General features: G+C 42.6%; 1 protein-coding gene across 1 annotated transcript in view; it reads left to right on the top strand.

Annotated features, from left to right (window-relative positions):
* The window catches only part of GAB2 (GRB2 associated binding protein 2), a 68,978-nt gene that overhangs the window by 24,999 nt on the left and 26,370 nt on the right, over positions 1 to 17,609 (top strand). Inside the window, exon 2 of the mRNA XM_017893563.1 lies at positions 4,112 to 4,355. Coding sequence (XP_017749052.1) covers positions 4,112 to 4,355 — 244 coding nt within the window. The remainder of the gene's footprint in view (positions 1 to 4,111; positions 4,356 to 17,609) is intronic.

Raw genomic sequence — 17,609 nt, 5'->3', positions numbered from 1 at the left:
GAAGGAAGGAAGGAAGGAAGGAATCCAAGTTTCTGTTGGATGAGGGCGCAATTCATCCTAATCCCTACTTCATATTATTAACAAACCTTTAAAACCTCTCTGATTTTGACCACAAGAAACATGCATATTTGGATTTTTGTGCCAGGAAAAATTATTTTATTTTTTCAGTGTGATCAGTCAACAAATACGTGTTGAATACGTACCATGGCTGGGGCTGTTCTAGGCCCTGGGGGTACATAAGTGACTAGAAGGTGTTCCATGTACCTATGACATTCAAGATTTTCTAGACTTTGTGCGTATTTCATTCTTTTCATCCTTATAGCTGCCCTGTGTTGGTTTGTAAATAAGGAGACTGAGACTCTCAGAGGTGAAGTGACTTCCCCAAGTATGCAGCTGAACAGACGGAGTCACAGATATTACTCCACAGGCTGAGCTCAAGGCAGGGGCTGCGGAGGTGAGGATGGGTCACTCCTCTTTTATTTATACTCACAGCCAAAGCATTCAACATAGGGGGCATGAAGGATGCATTTGATGACAAGGTAGAATAAGTAGGTTGTGTCAATGGCATTTCTTGTAATACTGAGGGAATTCAACTTTATTCTGAAGGCAGTGAGGAGTCAGTGAATGTTACTGAGGAATAAGGATTTCTTATGGTCTGTACTTTCTTTGATCAACACGTATTTATTGAATTGTATCACACACTGGGCTTAATGATAAGGATAAAATCATTTCAAAATCTCTGCCATCACTGTGTTTACAGCCTGATGTACAAAGTGATGAGAGAAAGGTTGATATTTTCCTGGAATTTTATTTGAAACACAGGGAAGCACCGGTAAGAAAGAAGGTTGAAGAAACAGGAAAATGGCTTTAAAAAAAGAGGCTGAGTGCAGGGCTTTATACCTGTAATCCTAGTCCTTTGGAAGGCCAAGGCAGGAGGATTGGTTAAGGCCAGAAGTTCAAGACTAGCCTGGGCAACATAGTGAGACCCTGTCTCTACAAAAAAATGTTTTTAATTGGCCTGGCATGGTGGCGCATGCCTGTAGTCCTGGCTATTTGGGAGGCTAAGGCAGGAAGATTGCTTGAGCCCAGGAGTTTGAGGTTATAGTGAGCTATGATTGCACCACGGCACTCCAGACTGAGCAACAGAGTGAGACCATGTCTCTAAAAAAGAGAGAGCTTTGGCTGGGTGTGGTGGCTCACGCTTGTAATCCCAGCACTTTAGGAGGCCGAGGCAGTGGAGATCGAGACCATCCTGGCCAACATGGTGAAATCCCATCTCTACTAAAAATACAAAAATTAGCTGGGCATCGTGGCACATGCCTGTAGTCGCAGCTACTTGGGAGGCTGAGGCCGGCGTATCACTTGAACCCAGGAAGCAGAGGTTGTGGTGAGCCAAGATCGCACCACTGCATTCCAATCTGGATGACAGAGTGAGACTCTATCTCAAAAAAAAAAAGAAAAGAAGAAAAAAAAGAAAAAAGGAAAGATATTTGTAAGTCTTCTGAGGTGTAACAGAAGAGTTTTTAAGTGGGACAGTGACATAATGACATGACATGGTTGCTGAGAAATGGAAGAGTCATAGATAATGCCTGGACTTCTGGCTTGGAGAACTGATGGCTGGTGATGAGGGACCTCACTGAGACAGGGAACATGAGTGATGAAGAGGTCAATTTAAATTGTTGAGTTTGGCCCACTTGTGGGACGTCTGAATGGAGGTGCTCAGCAGGTGAAGGGATATACAGCAGGGAGTACCGGAGCGAGAACTGAGATAGAGATGAAGATTTGAGAGTTGTCAGCACATAGGTGGTAACTGAAGCTGTGGGAGTGGACAGGATTACCCCTGGAGAGTCTCCAGCAGGAGAGAGAGAGGCTATAGGAAGGTCTACAGTGGAGCCCTAAGGAGTGCCTCCACTGAAGGGGCAGGTGAAGGAAGAGGAGTCCAACGAAACAACAGAGAATACAGAATCTCACCAGAGGCTTGGTTTTTGCAGGTTCCCTGTGTTTTCTTAGGCAGTAGCTTGTATTCTTTCCATGGCCCTGTGGCCACTCTGTCCCATATTGTAAACCTTCTCTCCTCCACTATTAGAGAGTACATCTTGCCAATATAATGGAGTAATGAGCCATCGATTCTGTTAACAAATGTCCAGTTTACTACAAGATCTGTAATGGGAGTTCATTTTGGAGGTCAGTACAGCTGTCAATGGAACAGTTTTTCCCCAGAGGCCCATCAGCTTTTTCTGTTGTACACTGGCAGAAGGTGTCCTGCCCAGCACCAGAAATGCCTGGAGAGTAATTAATACTGTAGAGCATTAATGAGCTGGTGATCCTGCCTAGGCCATGAGAAGGGTATAGCCTGAGGTAGGTCAGATGACAGGGAGTAGAAGGTGAACTGTGTCCCCTCTGACATGAGTTGAATAACCCTAGGAAATCACCATCACCACCACCAAAATGTTAACCCACCAACTATCATACTGCCTAAAATTACATCTTTAAACTTTTATTTCTTTTGAACAAGAAGTTTCACTAGTGGAATTTTTGAATGCTGAATGAACGTGTTGTGTTTGTTTGGTCTGCAGACATGAACTAAGAACCTGCTATGTACCTTGCCTTTATTAGGTAAATGCTGGGACTATAATGGTAATAACATCACAGTCACTGTTCTCAAAGCCATGGGTTAGACAAGGAAGCATAGTGACCGTGGATATAATGGGAGCATGGGCCAAGTGCTGTTGGCACACAGAAGAAGATCCAACTCCAGGAAGGTTTCGGAGAGAATATGATATCTGTGTAGGGTCTAAAAGTCTACATATGAGTTTGCCAGTAGAGTAGAGGTGAAATCCAAGCAGAAGGAACAGCAGAGGCCAAAACAAAGAATCATAAAAGAGGCTGGTGTGTTCAAGGATTGATGATGCTTCCATATGCCTTGTTTATGGGTGGAGAAAAGCAGGAAGTAGGTCAGACTGTCAAAAGCCTTGTTATGTTATGCTAAGGAATTTGGACTAAGCTTAGAGAGCCAGCCGAATGAATAATGCCCTTGGCTTGGGGTGTAGCACTATAAGTTATTATCCTTCCTTAATACCTCACTTTCTAACACAACAGAGGAGAGTTTAAGATAAGAGGGAAAAAGACCAATAGACAGGGAGTGGTGGGCAGTGGGGAATGTAACTGTCCTTGGAGGTCTCAGGAGGCCAGGCAGGAGCAGCTGGGGTCCAGTATTGACAGCTCCAAATGCATTTGTGCTTTTATCATTAATGCAGTAAGGCATTAGTCCAGAGCCTCAATTAATGAGTCTTCAGTAAGCAAAGCCTCATTTAACAAAGCCAGCCTTAGCTTTTTTTTTCTTTCCTTTAATTAGATGTTTAAATTTCTTTCTTTTTTTTTTTTTTTTTTTTAAATTTCGGCTTGTTTTTCAGACGCCAGGGTACATATGCAAGTGTGTTACATGGGTATATTGTCTAATGCTGAGGTTTGGCCTTCTGTTCATCCTGTCACCCAAATAGTGAGCATTGTACCCCATAGGTAGTTTTTCAATCCTTGTCCCCCCTCTCCCTCCCTGTTAACGTAATCCCCGGTGTCTACTGTTTGCATCTTTATGTCCATGTGCACCCTGTGTTTAGCTTCAACTTACAAGCGAGACCATTAGGGTATTTGCTTTTCTGTTTCTGCATTAATTCACTTGGGATAATGATGTCCAGCTCCATCCATGTTGCTGCAAAAGACATGATTTCATCCTTTGACGACAGCAGGAGCCACCAAAGAGTGGGAAGGTGGAAGTACGCGTTGCTCTAGAGGCAGACTTTGCCTGAGGGTCAGGGTCACACTCCTAGACCACAGGTAGCCGTACTTCCTGGAAGTGGAGCAGATATGGCCCAGATTGTGATAGGAAGTCACCTCCAGGCTACCTCAGAAGCAGTACAGAGGTACAGAGGATCTCTTCTTTAACCAAGATGGCCAGGAGGGCAGCAAGGGGCAGGTTTGTGAGAGGGAGAGAATGCTACTCCTGGATTATTGCCTCTGCTCTTACTCTTTTTTCTTCCTCTGACAACTCACTTTGGGATAAGGATACATTTCCTTCTTTTTTCATTCACAGAGCTATTTCTCCTTTTTACAGACACCCTGAGAAACGTTTCCTCAGCTGGTCATGGCCCCCGCTCTTCTCCAGCTGAGCTCAGCAGCTCTAGCCAGCACCTTCTCCGAGAGCGCAAGTCCTCAGCCCCATCACACTCCAGCCAGCCAACTCTGTTCACGTTTGAACCCCCTGTGTCAAACCACATGCAGCCCGCCTTGTCCACCAGTGCACCTCAGGAGTATCTCTACTTGCACCAGTGCATAAGCCGAAGAGCAGAAAATGCAAGGTAGGAGGCTGCCACAGCCATTAGGTGGGTTAGTGACCGCTCACAGGGCCTAGTACTTTTCAGTCCCTGCTTTTTTAATTTTAAAGACAAGCAAAACATTATATCGTTTCAGGTAAACAAACACATCTATGACAAAACATAATTTTTTGCTTCTGTAGCCTTCATATTTTATTGGCATCATCTGTATTGCTACACAGTGATTACTGGGTTCCAGAGAAACCTCCCATTATCAAAAATAATGCTATAAAAAATGTCATTTGATTTGGAGGCAGGGGTGAAAGCATTAGGGGACAGAGTTTCCGAATTGCAAAAAAAACAGTAAATTTACTTGTTGGCCTTAAAAGTATAGCTATAAAACCATAACATTGTTGAACAAATCCATACCTTGCTTTTGCTCTAGAACTGCACTGTTCTGTATGGTAGCTACTACCTGCATATGTCTACATAAATTTAAATTAATTAAAATGAAATAAAATGTAAAATTCAGTTCCTCAATTGTACTAGCCACATTTCAAGTCCTCAGTAGCCACATATGTCTAGGGGCTACTGTACCAGACAGCACAGATATAGAAAATTTCCATCATAACAAAGTTATAGAGCAATGGCTCCCTGCTCTAGGATAATGGTCTTTTGTTTTTCTGACATCATCAGCTCTTTCACAGGTGCAGAACCTGTACATATATTTATTATGTTTTATTCCCATTGTTAGGGTAAGCAAAAGTGCAGAGCCGATAGGCTTTGCCAGACCTAATTCCCAATTGCTACCATAGCCAGCAGATTACAAATCACATTTTAATTAACTTACAAGATCTAATTCATGATTCATGTTATGACAAGGCAAATAGAGAAATGGCTGTACTAATGTATTACTTGATTTTGTCCTTGAGAATATTTTCATACACATCTCATTTGAACCAATCAACACACTGAGACATAGCCAGTGTACAAAATTTATCTCCATTTTACAGATGAAGAAACTGAGACTCACAACTAATAAATAACAGAGGTTGGGTTAGAACCCAGGTCTTCTTGTTTCTGGTCCTGTACTCTTTTCTCTACACTATGCTACCCTACTTTTGTTTTTCTGAGTCATCTGCTGTCACACAGAGGAGGCCCCAAAACTCATTCTTAAGGCTGCCTCAGATACCCATTTTCATGAAGCAACATGGTTGATTTGTTTGTGAACTTTCACTAGTTCAACTTCCATCAACTTATACATGAAGAGCTGAGTCCTAAAAAGATAGAGTGAGTTAATCAAGGTCACTGAACTCTAGTTAGTGGCATAACTGTAAAAATAGTACCTGATTCTCCCGAATCACTGACCAGAGATAGGCAGTGTGGTATAATGGAAAGCATGTTCAGGCTGTGGAGTCAGTCGGATATGGGTTCAAATTCAGGTTCTTCCACTTTCTTTGTGATCTTGGACCAATTATTTAACCTAATTAACCCTCAATATTCTTATCTTCACAATGGAAATAACTAATTCAAAGGCTTACTAATGAGTATAAAAATGATAAAACATACATAAAATAGTAGTATAGAGTAAATACATTTTACCTGTTCTTCTTATGCCCCGTCCTCTTCTACTACATATACAACTGCCTAGGAGCAGAGAATGTGAGGTCTTAAAATCATAGTTGTAGTGAAAGGCAAAGTACTTCACTATAGTGCCTTGCAGACTTAAACATGCATATGAAATACCTGAAGACCTTGTTGAAATACTCTGATTCAGTAAGCCTGGCCTATGTCCTGGGATCCTGCCTTTCTGATAAACTCCAGATGATACCAGTGCAGCTTGTCTACAGCTCACCCTTTAAGTAGAAGGATTTATATAGCATTAACAGTTGCCACCACCATCACTCCAGTGATCCTGCTGACGCATCAGAGAACAAACGTAGAAACATCTCTGCTTGAATTAGCCGTTAGGGCTAATCTTTGCCCCGCCACCTCCTCTGTGAAATCTCTATTAATCTTCTTACCTGGATGGAATTCATTTTTTCTGTGAATCACCACAGCAGTTTTTTATTCTCTCTCTCACAGCATTTGGAACGTTCTGCCTTGTAGTATGGATTTTTATACTAATACATTATTATTTGAAGACGGAGCTCACAGTAGGTGCATAATAAAATCTGTGTTGTAGAGGGATAACCTAGTAGAAGAGATACAACTTTCTGCAGCTGAGGAAGTCACATTGTTGTAGGCCTTTGACCAAGCCATGTTCTTCTCTGTGTTGGTTTTCACTTGTGTGGATGAGGGAATGATAGGGTAATAAGCAGGATCTCAGGGAGATTTTTGGAGAAAATAAGTTCGAATAATGTTTGCAGAATTCCAACTTAAGGGTAGGAAGGAAGCTTTCTTAAATCCAGAAAGACTATGTATTTTCTTGTAGTAGTGGAGTAGCTTGCATCATGCTAAACCTACTGTAATAATTATAAACTCTGGACAAAATATTAAAAAATAACTTTTAAGGCCCCGAAGAGCAATTTAAAAAGGCAGAAACTGCAAGAGATCTGACTCTTGAAAGAAGTGAAATTCAGTTTACATGGCTTTTCCTATGATGTTCCAATAACATATCATCCAGAATATTCAGTATACAATGAGTAAATGCCAGATATATGAAAAACCGTATACCTTAACCCATAGTTAAGAGAACTCGATATCTAGAAAGAGATCAAAATAAACCCAGCTTTTGGACCCAGCCTACCAGACTTTAAAATAACTACATTAATTTTTTAATCTATGGGGGTAATGAATGGATATAATAGGTGAAGAGATGGTGGATTTTAGGATGGATATAGAAACTGAAAAAGAATTGGGGAGTTCCAGTTCCACTATGGTGGCAGAAGCCACCACAGGCTTTCCTTCCCACTGATTACAACTAAAAACTCTGGACAAAATCTAAAGTGCAATGCCCAAAGACTCTGAAAAGTCAATGAAAGGAGACAGATTGTAAAGGGGAGAAAAACTTGTAGAAGTGAGTACACAGAGGTAAACTTTTTGTCTCTCATGGATTTGCCTCCAGGTTGGGCCCCATCACAAAGTAGTACAGTGGAACAAATGACTAAAATGTCATAAAAACCCCATCTTTCTGAGTAGGGGAACCAGAAGAGGAGCCCCATTGGGGCTGGAAGGAGCAAGTATTCCAGAATGAAGAGAGCTGGAGAAGGGATCTTCTAACTCTGGGAATGAAACTACGTGAGTCTTAGGATCACCTTGGGCTACGCGTGTGGGACAGACCCAATCGAGTGCAACGAAGTCTATGTGAACTGAATGAAGATTTGAACTACCATACACAGGAGGAGAGACAGAACTTGCGGTCTGAACCTAACCAGGTTGATTTCCTATAAAAATTTCACTTCTCGGCCAGGCGCAGTGGCTCATGCCTATAATTCTAGCACTTTGGGAGGCCGAGGCGGGCAGATCACCTGAGGTCAGGCGTTTGAGATCAGCATGGCCAACATGGTGAAACCCCATCTCTACCAAAAATACAGAAATTAGCTGGGCGTGGTGGTGGGCCCCTGTAAGCCCAGCTACTCAGGAGGCTGAGGCAGGAGAATCGCTTGAACCCGGGAGGTGGAGGTTGCAGTGGGCCGAGATCGTGCCACTGCACTCCAGCCTGGGTGACAGAGTGACACTCTGTCTCAAAACAAACAAAAAAAATCACTTCTCCATGGGATTATAACAGAACCCAGCATCTACACAACATAATGTTCATAGCATTCAGGATCTGTAATCCACAATGTCTCTGCCTATTGAAAACCAGTAAAATATAACCCATTCTCAATGGAAGTCACAGGTACGAACCTCAAAATAACCCAGATGTTGGAATTTTCAGACACAGATTTCAAAGCTCCTATTAAAACAACATTCCATGTAATAAAGGAAAACATACTTGAAACTAATGGAAAGAAAAAACTCTCTGCTGCCGGGCACGGTGGCTCACACCTGTAATCCCAGCACTTTGGGAGGCCGAGGCGGGTGAATCATCTGAGGTCAGGAGATCGAGACCATCCTGGCTAACACAGTGAAACCCCGTCTCTACTAAAAATACAAAAAAATTAGCCAGGCGTGGTGGTGGGCGCCTGTAATCCCAGCTACTCAGGAGGCTGAGGCAGGAGAATCGCTTGAACCTGGGAGGCGGAGGTTGCAGCAAGCTGAGATCGCACCACTGCACTCCAGCCTGGGCGAGAAGAGCAAAACTCCATCTCAAAAAAAAGAAAAAAGAAAAAAAACCCTCTGCCAACCAAGGAGTCCGTATTCCACAAAAGTATCCTTCAGGAATGTAAACAAAATTAAGACATTCTCAGATAAAGGAAAAATAAGAGCATTTCCAAGGGATCTCCTTTTAAAAACTGATAAGAAATTTCCTCAGCCTGAAGCAAGATGGTACTAGATGGAAACTTGAATCTTCAGGAATGAGGGAAGAGCAATAGAAATAATAAATACCTGCATAACTATGAAAGATTATTTTTCCCTTTTAACTTCTTTAAAATATGTATAAGTGTTAAAAGCAAAACTCAAACAATGTCTAGTGAGGTTTTCCCCTGGTTTTCTTACTCTTTAGTATGAAGAGCTCCCTTTGCCATTTCTTGCCATGTGAGTGGCCTGGTGAGAAATTTTTCCAGGTTTCATTTATCTGGAAATTTCTTAATTTCACCTTCAGTTTTGAGAGAGATTTTGGTAGGTATAGAATTCCAGAATGACAGTTCTGTTTTCTTTCAGCATTTAAAGGATACCATTCTAGTCTTCTGACCTTCATTGTTTCTGATGAGAGATCAGCAGTTATTTTAATTTTTATTCTTCTGTATTTTCCTTCCTCTGAATGATTTTTTCTTTCAAAAAAATTGTAGTAAATACATAACATAAATATATCATCTTAACCATTTTTAAATGCACAGTTCAGTAAAGTACATTCATATTGTTATATAATCAATCTCCAGAAATCTTTTTATCTTACAAAACTGCAATTCTAACCATTCAACAACTCCCCATTTCCTCTTCCCTCAGGCCCTGAAAACCACCATTCTACTTTCTGTCTCTGTGAGTCTGACTTCTCTAGATGCCTTATATACATGGAATCATACTACATTTTCTTTATCCATTTATCTGTTGATGACCACTTAGGTTGATTCCATTATCTTGGCTATTGTGACTCCTGATGCAATAAACATAGGGGTGCAAATAGCTCTTCAACATACTTACTTCCTTTCCTGCAGATATATATACCCAGTAATGGTATTGCTGGATCATAAGGTAGTTCTATTGTTAGTTTTTGGAGGAACTTTCATACTGTTTTCCATAATGAGTGTACTAATTTACATTCCCACCAACAGTGTGTAAGAGTTCCCTTTTCTCCACATCCTCACCAGCATCTGTTATTTTTCTTCTTGAAAATAGCCATCCCAACTGGGGTGAGATAATATCTCATTGTGGTTTTGATTTGCATTTCCCTGGTGATTAGTGATGGTGAACTTTTTTTTTTTTTTAAATATACATGTTGGCTGGTTTTCTGTCTTAGTTTGAAATATATCTATTTTCAGCTAATTTGCCTCAACTGGATTATTTGTTTTTTTGCTGTTGAGTTGTTTGAGTTCCTTGTATATGCTGGATATCAACCTTCCATCAGATGAATAGCTTGCAGAGTGGCTTTCTCCCATTCAGTAGGTTGTCTCTTCACTCTGTCGATTGTTTCCCTTTGCTGTGCAGAAGATTTTTAGTTTAATATAGCCCCATTTGTCTTTTTTTTTTCTTTTGAGACAGAATCTCCCTCTGTCGTCCAGGCTGGAGTGCAATGGCGTGATCTTGGCTCACTGCAACCTCTGCCTCCCAGGGTCAAGTGATTCTCCTGGCTCAGCCTTTCGAGCAACTGGGACCACAGTCATGTGCCACCATGCCTGGCCAATTTTTGTATTTTTAATAGAGACAGGATTTTACAATGTTGGCCAGGCTGGTCTCGAATTCCTGACCTCAAGAAATCTGCCCATCTTGGCCTCCTAAAGTGCTGGGATTACAGATATGAGCCACCACATCCAGCCATTTGTCTATGTTTTGTTTTTGATTGTGCTTCTGAGGTCTTAGCTGGGCCCTTTTTTGTTTTTGCTTTTGACGGGAGATTGTTTTTGCAAATTCCATCTCATTACTCATAATTAGTGTGTTCAGATTTTCTATTTCTTTTTGGTTCAATCTTGGTAAGCTGTGTTTGTCCAGGAGTTTATCCATTTCTGTTAGGATTTCTAATTTGTTGGTGTATAGTTCATAATCACCTTTTTTTTTCTTTTTTCTGAGACGGTATCTTGCTCTGTCTCCCAGGCTGGAGTACAGTGGTGCGATCTCGGCTTACTGCAACCTCTGCCTCCCGGGTTCAAGTGATTCTCCTACCTCAGCCTCCCAAGTAGCTGGGACTACAGGCACGTGCCACCACGCCCGGCTAAAGTTTTTTGTATTTTTAGTATGGATGGGGCTTCACCATGTTAGCCAGGATGGTCTCGATCTCCTGACCTCATGATCCACCCGCCTCGGCCTCCCAAAGTGCTGGGATTACAGGCCTGAGCCACTCACTGTGCCTGGCCCATAATCATCTTTAATGATCCTTTGCATTTCTGTGCTATTAGTTATTATTCTGTGCATTAGCTATTATGATGTCTCCTTTTTCTTTTTTATTTTATTCATTTACTTCTTTATTTTGAGACAGAGTCTCACTGTGTCGCCCAGGCTGGTGTGCAACTGCATGATTTTGGCTCACTACAACCTCTACCTCCTGGGTTCAAGTGATTCTAATGCCTCAGCCTCCCAGGTGGTTGGGACTACAGGCGCCCATCACCACTCCCGGCAAATTTTTCTGTTTTTAGTAGAGACAAAGTTTTGCCATGTTGGCCAGGCTGCTCTCTAACTCCTGACCTCAAGGAATCCACTTGCCTCAGCCTCCCAAAGTGCTGAGATTACAGGCGTGAGTCACCATGCCCAGCGTTTTGTTTTTGTTTTTTTTGGGGGGGGGGACAGAGTCTCACTCTATCCCCTACACTGGAGAGTGCAGTGGTGCGATTTCAGCTCACTGCAACCTCTGCCTCTTAGGTTCAAGCAATTTTCATGCCTCAGCCACCTGAGTAGCTGGGATTACAGGCGTGTGCCACCACACCCACTAATATTTATATTTTTAGTAGAGACGGAGTTTCACCATGTTGGCCAGATCAGTAAACTCCTGATCTCAAGTGATCTGCCCGCCTCAGCCTCCCAAAGTACTGGGATTACAGGCATGAGCCATGGCACCCAGCCTCATTTTCTATTTATTTGGATCTTTTCCCTTTTTTTCTTGGTTAGTCTAGCTACTGATTTGCTTTTGTTTATTCTTTGAAAAAATTAACTTCATTTGGTTGATCTTTTGTATTTTTTGTCTCAATTTTATTTTTACTCTGATCTTTTTTTCCCCTTTTACTAATTTTGGGTTTGGTTCTTGTTTTTCTGTTTCCTTGAAATGCATCATTAGGGTGTTTATTTGAAAATTTTCTACTTTTTTAATATTAGCATTTATTGCCATAAACTTCTCTATTAATACTGCTTTTGCTATATTCCATAGGCTTTGGTATTTATCCATTTCTATTGTGTTTCTATTTTCATTTGTTTCCAGGCATTTCTAAATTTCATTCTTTTTTTAAATTTTTATATTTTATTTAATTTTTTTTTAAGATGGAGTCTCGCTCTGTCACCCAGGCTAGAGTGCAGTGGTGCGATCTCGGCTCACTGCAAGCTCTGCCTCCCAGGTTCATGCCATTCTCCTGCCTCAGCCTCCCGAGTAGCTGGGACTACAGGTGCCCGCCACCACGCCTGGCTAATTTTTTGTATGTTTAGTAGAGACGAGATTTCACCATGTTAGCCAGGATAGTCTTGATCTCCTGACCTCGTGATCCCCCCACCTCAGCCTCCCAAAGTGCTGGGGTTAAAGGTGTGAGCCACTGCGCCCGGCTCTAAATTTCATTCTTAATTTTTTCATTGACCCATTAAATCATTCAGGAACATGTTGTTTAATTTTCCATGTATTTGTACAGTTTTGAAAGTTCCTCTTGTTATTGGTNTTTTATATTTTATTTAATTTTTTTTTAAGATGGAGTCTCGCTCTGTCACCCAGGCTAGAGTGCAGTGGTGCGATCTCGGCTCACTGCAAGCTCTGCCTCCCAGGTTCATGCCATTCTCCTGCCTCAGCCTCCCGAGTAGCTGGGACTACAGGTGCCCGCCACCACGCCTGGCTAATTTTTTGTATGTTTAGTAGAGACGAGATTTCACCATGTTAGCCAGGATAGTCTTGATCTCCTGACCTCGTGATCCCCCCACCTCAGCCTCCCAAAGTGCTGGGGTTAAAGGTGTGAGCCACTGCGCCCGGCTCTAAATTTCATTCTTAATTTTTTCATTGACCCATTAAATCATTCAGGAACATGTTGTTTAATTTTCCATGTATTTGTACAGTTTTGAAAGTTCCTCTTGTTATTGGTTTCTAGTTTTATTCCATTGTGGTTAGAAAAGATGCTTGATGTAATATCAATTATTTTAAAATCTCTTGGCCTAACATGAGGTCGGTCCTATAGAATGTCACATGTGCTAATGAGGAGAATTACACTTTGCAGCTGTTGGATGAAATGTTCTGTTAGGTCCATTTGGTCTAAAGAGCAGTTTAAATCTAGTTGATTTTCTGTCTAGGTGATCTGTCCATGCTGAGAGTGAGGTGTTGAAGTCTCCAACTATGATTATATTAGAGTCTGTCTCTCCCTGTAGATCTTAGTGGTGTTCCATAAGTCTTGCAGGTTTTCTTCACTCTTTTCATTCATATTCCCTTTTTTCCTTCTGGCTGGGTAATTTCAAACTCTACCTATCTTCAAGTTCAGATATTCTTTCTTCTAATTGATCAAGCTTGCTGTTGAAGCTCTCTATTGTGTTTTTTATTTCATTCATTGAGTTCTTCAGCTGCAAGATTTTTTTTTTTTTTCTTTGTTGAATTTTTTGTTCATATTGTGAATTTTTTTTCCTGATTTCTTTGAATTGTGTGTATTTTCTTGTACCTCACTGAGTTTTCTTAAGGTCATTATTTTGAATTCCCTTTCTGTAATTTGTTCATCTCCTTTTCAGTGGGCTCTGTTGCTAGCCAGGATTACTAGCCAGAGTTCCTTTGGTGCTTTTTTGGTGTTATAGTTCCTTCATTTTTTTGTGTTTCTTGTGTCTTCATGTTAAGTGTCCATGCTTCTGGTGGAAAGATCACCTCTTCCAGACTTTCTAGAGTGGATTTCTTAAAGACTTTCACCTGCAGTTGGGTTTTAGTGTTCCAATTGAGAAGGATGTGATGACTGTGTTTCCACATAGGTGCAATGGTATAGTCTCCATGCAGCTTCTTTGCCTATGTTCAACATCAACAATAACTGAGTGCCTCAGTGGCCTAGACTGTAGAAGTCTGTGCAGCAGCAGTGGTGGCATAGGTTGCTAATGTCCTTAGCATCGAGGACTTTTTGGGTCTTTCTGTTCTCATTTTCCCCACAATGAGGAGACTTAGCCAGGGGGATCCCTCTTGGTGTCAGGTCTGGTATGGCCTACAAGTAGCTGCAGCAGTGCTAGGTTCTAGGTACTGGTGCTTAGAGCTTATGTGGGGTTGGGTTTCTAAGCTCAGAGTCTCATGAACCTGTTGTGGCAGCTGGGTCTTGGGGTGCCAAGGTTGGATGTGGACTGCCCACTGGGCCAGGATCTATGACTCTGTTGAACTCTCTAGCAGCTCAGGCTCAGGGGCCAGCTGTGATTCTACCCCTGGTAGGCAGAGCACAGCACTGGCCTCACCCTGGGTAAGAAGGGATGTTCTGGAGGTTTAGTTTCAGGGAGCAGGGTACAACTAGAATTTGGGAACCTGAGTGAATAAGGCTCAGTGGCAACTTGGGTCCCAGGGGATGATACACCATGTAGCAGTGATTCTGGACCCTCGTTAGGCTTAGCAAATACCTGGGAATGGCACAGTACAGCTGTCTTTTGGGCTATAGAGGGGTAGGGAACAGCACAGCAATTATACTACTTCCCAGGGAGAGGAGTATCTCAACAGCTCAGACTCTAGAGGACTAGTGTAGCTCCAGGAAAGCAAGGCACTAGAGTTGTTTGGCCTGTAGGGTAGGGTGTCTCAGCTCAGGCACTGCTCTCTTTCCCTGAGACACAGGGTCCTATATCAGCTCAGCCTTGGAATGCACCACCTCTCAGCTCAGCTGGGGCACCCATTCCCCAGGGGACAATGTGCTACTTCAGCTCAGGCCCGGGAGGGTGTGACTGTTCTGAGTAGACCAGGCATCCTTTCCCTGGAATGCAGGGTACCATATCGTTTTAGGTACTGGGGTACCTGACTCTAAGGAGCCAGTGCACTGTTTCCTAGGATGCAGCCACTGGTTTCAGCTTAGGCACTGTGGAGGCATGACTGTTCTGAGCAGCCAAGATACTCTTTTCCTAGAAGAGCGTGTACTGCTTCAGCTCTGGCCCAAGGGAGCGGGGAGAGGGGTAGGTGGATTAGCTTTACTTCTGCTTGACCCCACTGGGAAGGGTGTAACAACTGCTCATAGCTCAGCTTTGGAATGTTGGGCCACTGGGCTAGTGATGGCTCAGCCGCAGCTTAGCCTCAGGAATGAAAGGGAGCCATGGATATTCACTCCTGAAGCAAGACACACTCCAGCCATGGTTCCAATTCCAAGATGGCATAGCACAGTAGCCACACGGAACACAGCTATGTGGACCCTAGGCAACTCCCTTCACTGGACTTAGTGCCTATGAGGACTTCCGGGGACTCCAGTGGTGAGGTCTGAGATGTCCAAGGTGTTGATGGCAGTTGCCATGATCCTCTTGCCTACCTTCTCACCAAAAGAAGTTCGTCCTGGTTCCAAGCTGATCTTCAATGGAGTGGTAAAGGCCTAGTGTGTTTCCTCCGGTTCTCCGTGTGACCATCCCAAGTTTCTGTGCTCATTGAATTTCTGTTACTCCTCTCATGCATTCTGGGGCTCTCCCTCTGTTACTTTTACTAAAATGTAATTGTTCAGGAGGCCGGGTGTGGTGGCTCATGCCTGTAGTCCCAGTACTTTGGGAGGCCGAGGCAGGTGGATCACGATGTCAGGAGTTCGAGACCAGCCTGACCAACATGGTGAAACCCTGTCTCTACTAAAAATACAAAATTTAGCAGGGCATGGTCGCGTGCGCCTGTAATCCCAGCTACTTAGGAGGCTGAGGCAGGAGAATCGCTTGAAACTGGGAAGTGGAGGTTGCAGTGAACTGAGATTGCGCCATTGCACTCCAGCCTGGGCGACAGTGCAAGACTCCATCTCAAAAAAATTAATTTAATTTAATTTAATTTAAAAATGTAGCTGTTTATTCATTGATCTGTCTTTGTGAGGGGGACAAGCAGTAGGGGTTTCTTGTTGGCCATTTTGCTAGCATCACTTCCTTTTGTTTTTTTTCTTAATAGAAATGGGTGCAATGTGGTATCTCATCATGGTTTTGATTTGCAGTTCCCTAATGATTAGTGGCGTTGAGCAACTTTTCATGTGTGTGTTGGCCATTTGTGTATCGTCTTTGGATAAATGTATATTCCAAGTCTTGTACATTTTTTAATCAGGTTGATTGTTGTTGTTAAGTTGTTGGAGTTCTTTACCTGTTCTGGATGTTAAACCCTTGCCAGATATATGACTTACAAATGTTTCTCCCATAGATGGACTTTTTACTTTGCTGATACGTTCTTTGAAACACAGATATTTTAATTCTCATGTTCAATTTATGCATTTTTACTTTTGTTACCTGTGCTTTTGGTGTCATATTCAGGAAATCACTGTCAAATCCAATGTTATGAAGCTTTTCTTCTGTGTTTTCTTCTAAGAGATTTATAGCTGTAGCTCTTACATTTAGGTCTTTGATCCATTTTGAGTTAGTTTTATATCTGTTTTAAGATAAAGGTCCAAAAACTTTGTTCTTGTGGGTTGACTTAGTTTTCTAGTTCTATGTGTTGCTATTTTTTTAATCTAGCAAACTTTGCACCAGTATTTCGATTTTTTTTTTTTTTTTTTTAAAGAGACAGGGTCTCACTCTGGCACCTAGGCTGGAGTACATAGCTCACTGCAGCCTCAAACTCCTGGGCTTGAGATCTTCCTGCCTCAGCCTCCCAAGTAGCTGAGACTACAGGCATATGCCACCATACTTGATTAATTTTTGTAGAGATATGGTCCCACTATGTTGTCCAGGCTGGTCCCAAACTCCTGGCCTCGAGCAGTCCTCCCACATCAGCCTCCCAAAGTGCTGGGATGAGCCACCACACCTGGCCTCTTCAAATCTTTTTCTGCCACATTTTCTTTTTTTTTTTTTCCCCCTCAACTTTTAAGTTGCAGGGTACATGTGCAGGATGTGCAGGTTTGTTACATAGGTAAACATGTGCCATGGTAGTTTACTGCACAGATCAACCCATCACCTAGGTATTAAGCCCAGCATGTATTAGCTATTCTTCCTGATGTTCTCCCTCCCTCTGCCCACCTAACAGGCCCCAGTGTGTATTATCCACCCACCCCCAGGTGTCCATGTGTTCTCATTGTTCAGCTCCCACTTATAAGTGAGAACATGCAGTGCTTGGTTTTCTGTTCCTGTGTTAGTTTGCTGAGGATAACAGCTTCCAGCTCCATCCATGTCCCTGCAAAGGACATGATCTCTTTCCTTTTTATGGCTGCGTAGTATTCCATGGTATATATGTACTACACTTTCTTGATCCAGTCTATCATTGATGGGCATTCCTTCTGAGACTTCAGTTATTCATATGCTAGACCACTTGATACTGACCCAACAATCACTTACATTCTCTTTTTTTCCCAATCTTTTTCTCTCTTTCTCTGCTCAGTTAAGATGATTTTTAAACTGATTTTTCAATTTTTCTTTTCCCCACCCTTTTTTTTCCCCACAATTTTTTTTTTTTTTTTTTGAGACGGAGTCTCACTCTGTCGCCGGGGCTGGAGTGCAGTGGCCGGATCTCAGCTCACCGCAAGCTCCGCCTCCCAGGTTCACGCCATTCTCCTGCCTCAGCCTCCCGAGTAGCTGGGACTACAGGCGCCTGCCACCTCGCCCAACTAGTTTTTTGTATTTTTTAGTAGAGACGGGGTTTCACAGTGTTAGCCAGGATGGTCTCAATCTCCTGACCTTGTGATCGCCCGTCTCGGCCTCCCAAAGTGCTGGGATTACAGGCTTGAGCCACCGCACCTGGCCTCCCCACAAGTTTTT

Source organism: Rhinopithecus bieti, unplaced genomic scaffold (assembly GCF_001698545.2).
Source record: "Rhinopithecus bieti isolate Rb0 unplaced genomic scaffold, ASM169854v2 scaffold_23868, whole genome shotgun sequence".
NCBI classification, from domain to species: domain Eukaryota; kingdom Metazoa; phylum Chordata; class Mammalia; order Primates; family Cercopithecidae; genus Rhinopithecus; species Rhinopithecus bieti.
This window is presented reverse-complemented; position numbering and strand designations above follow the sequence as displayed.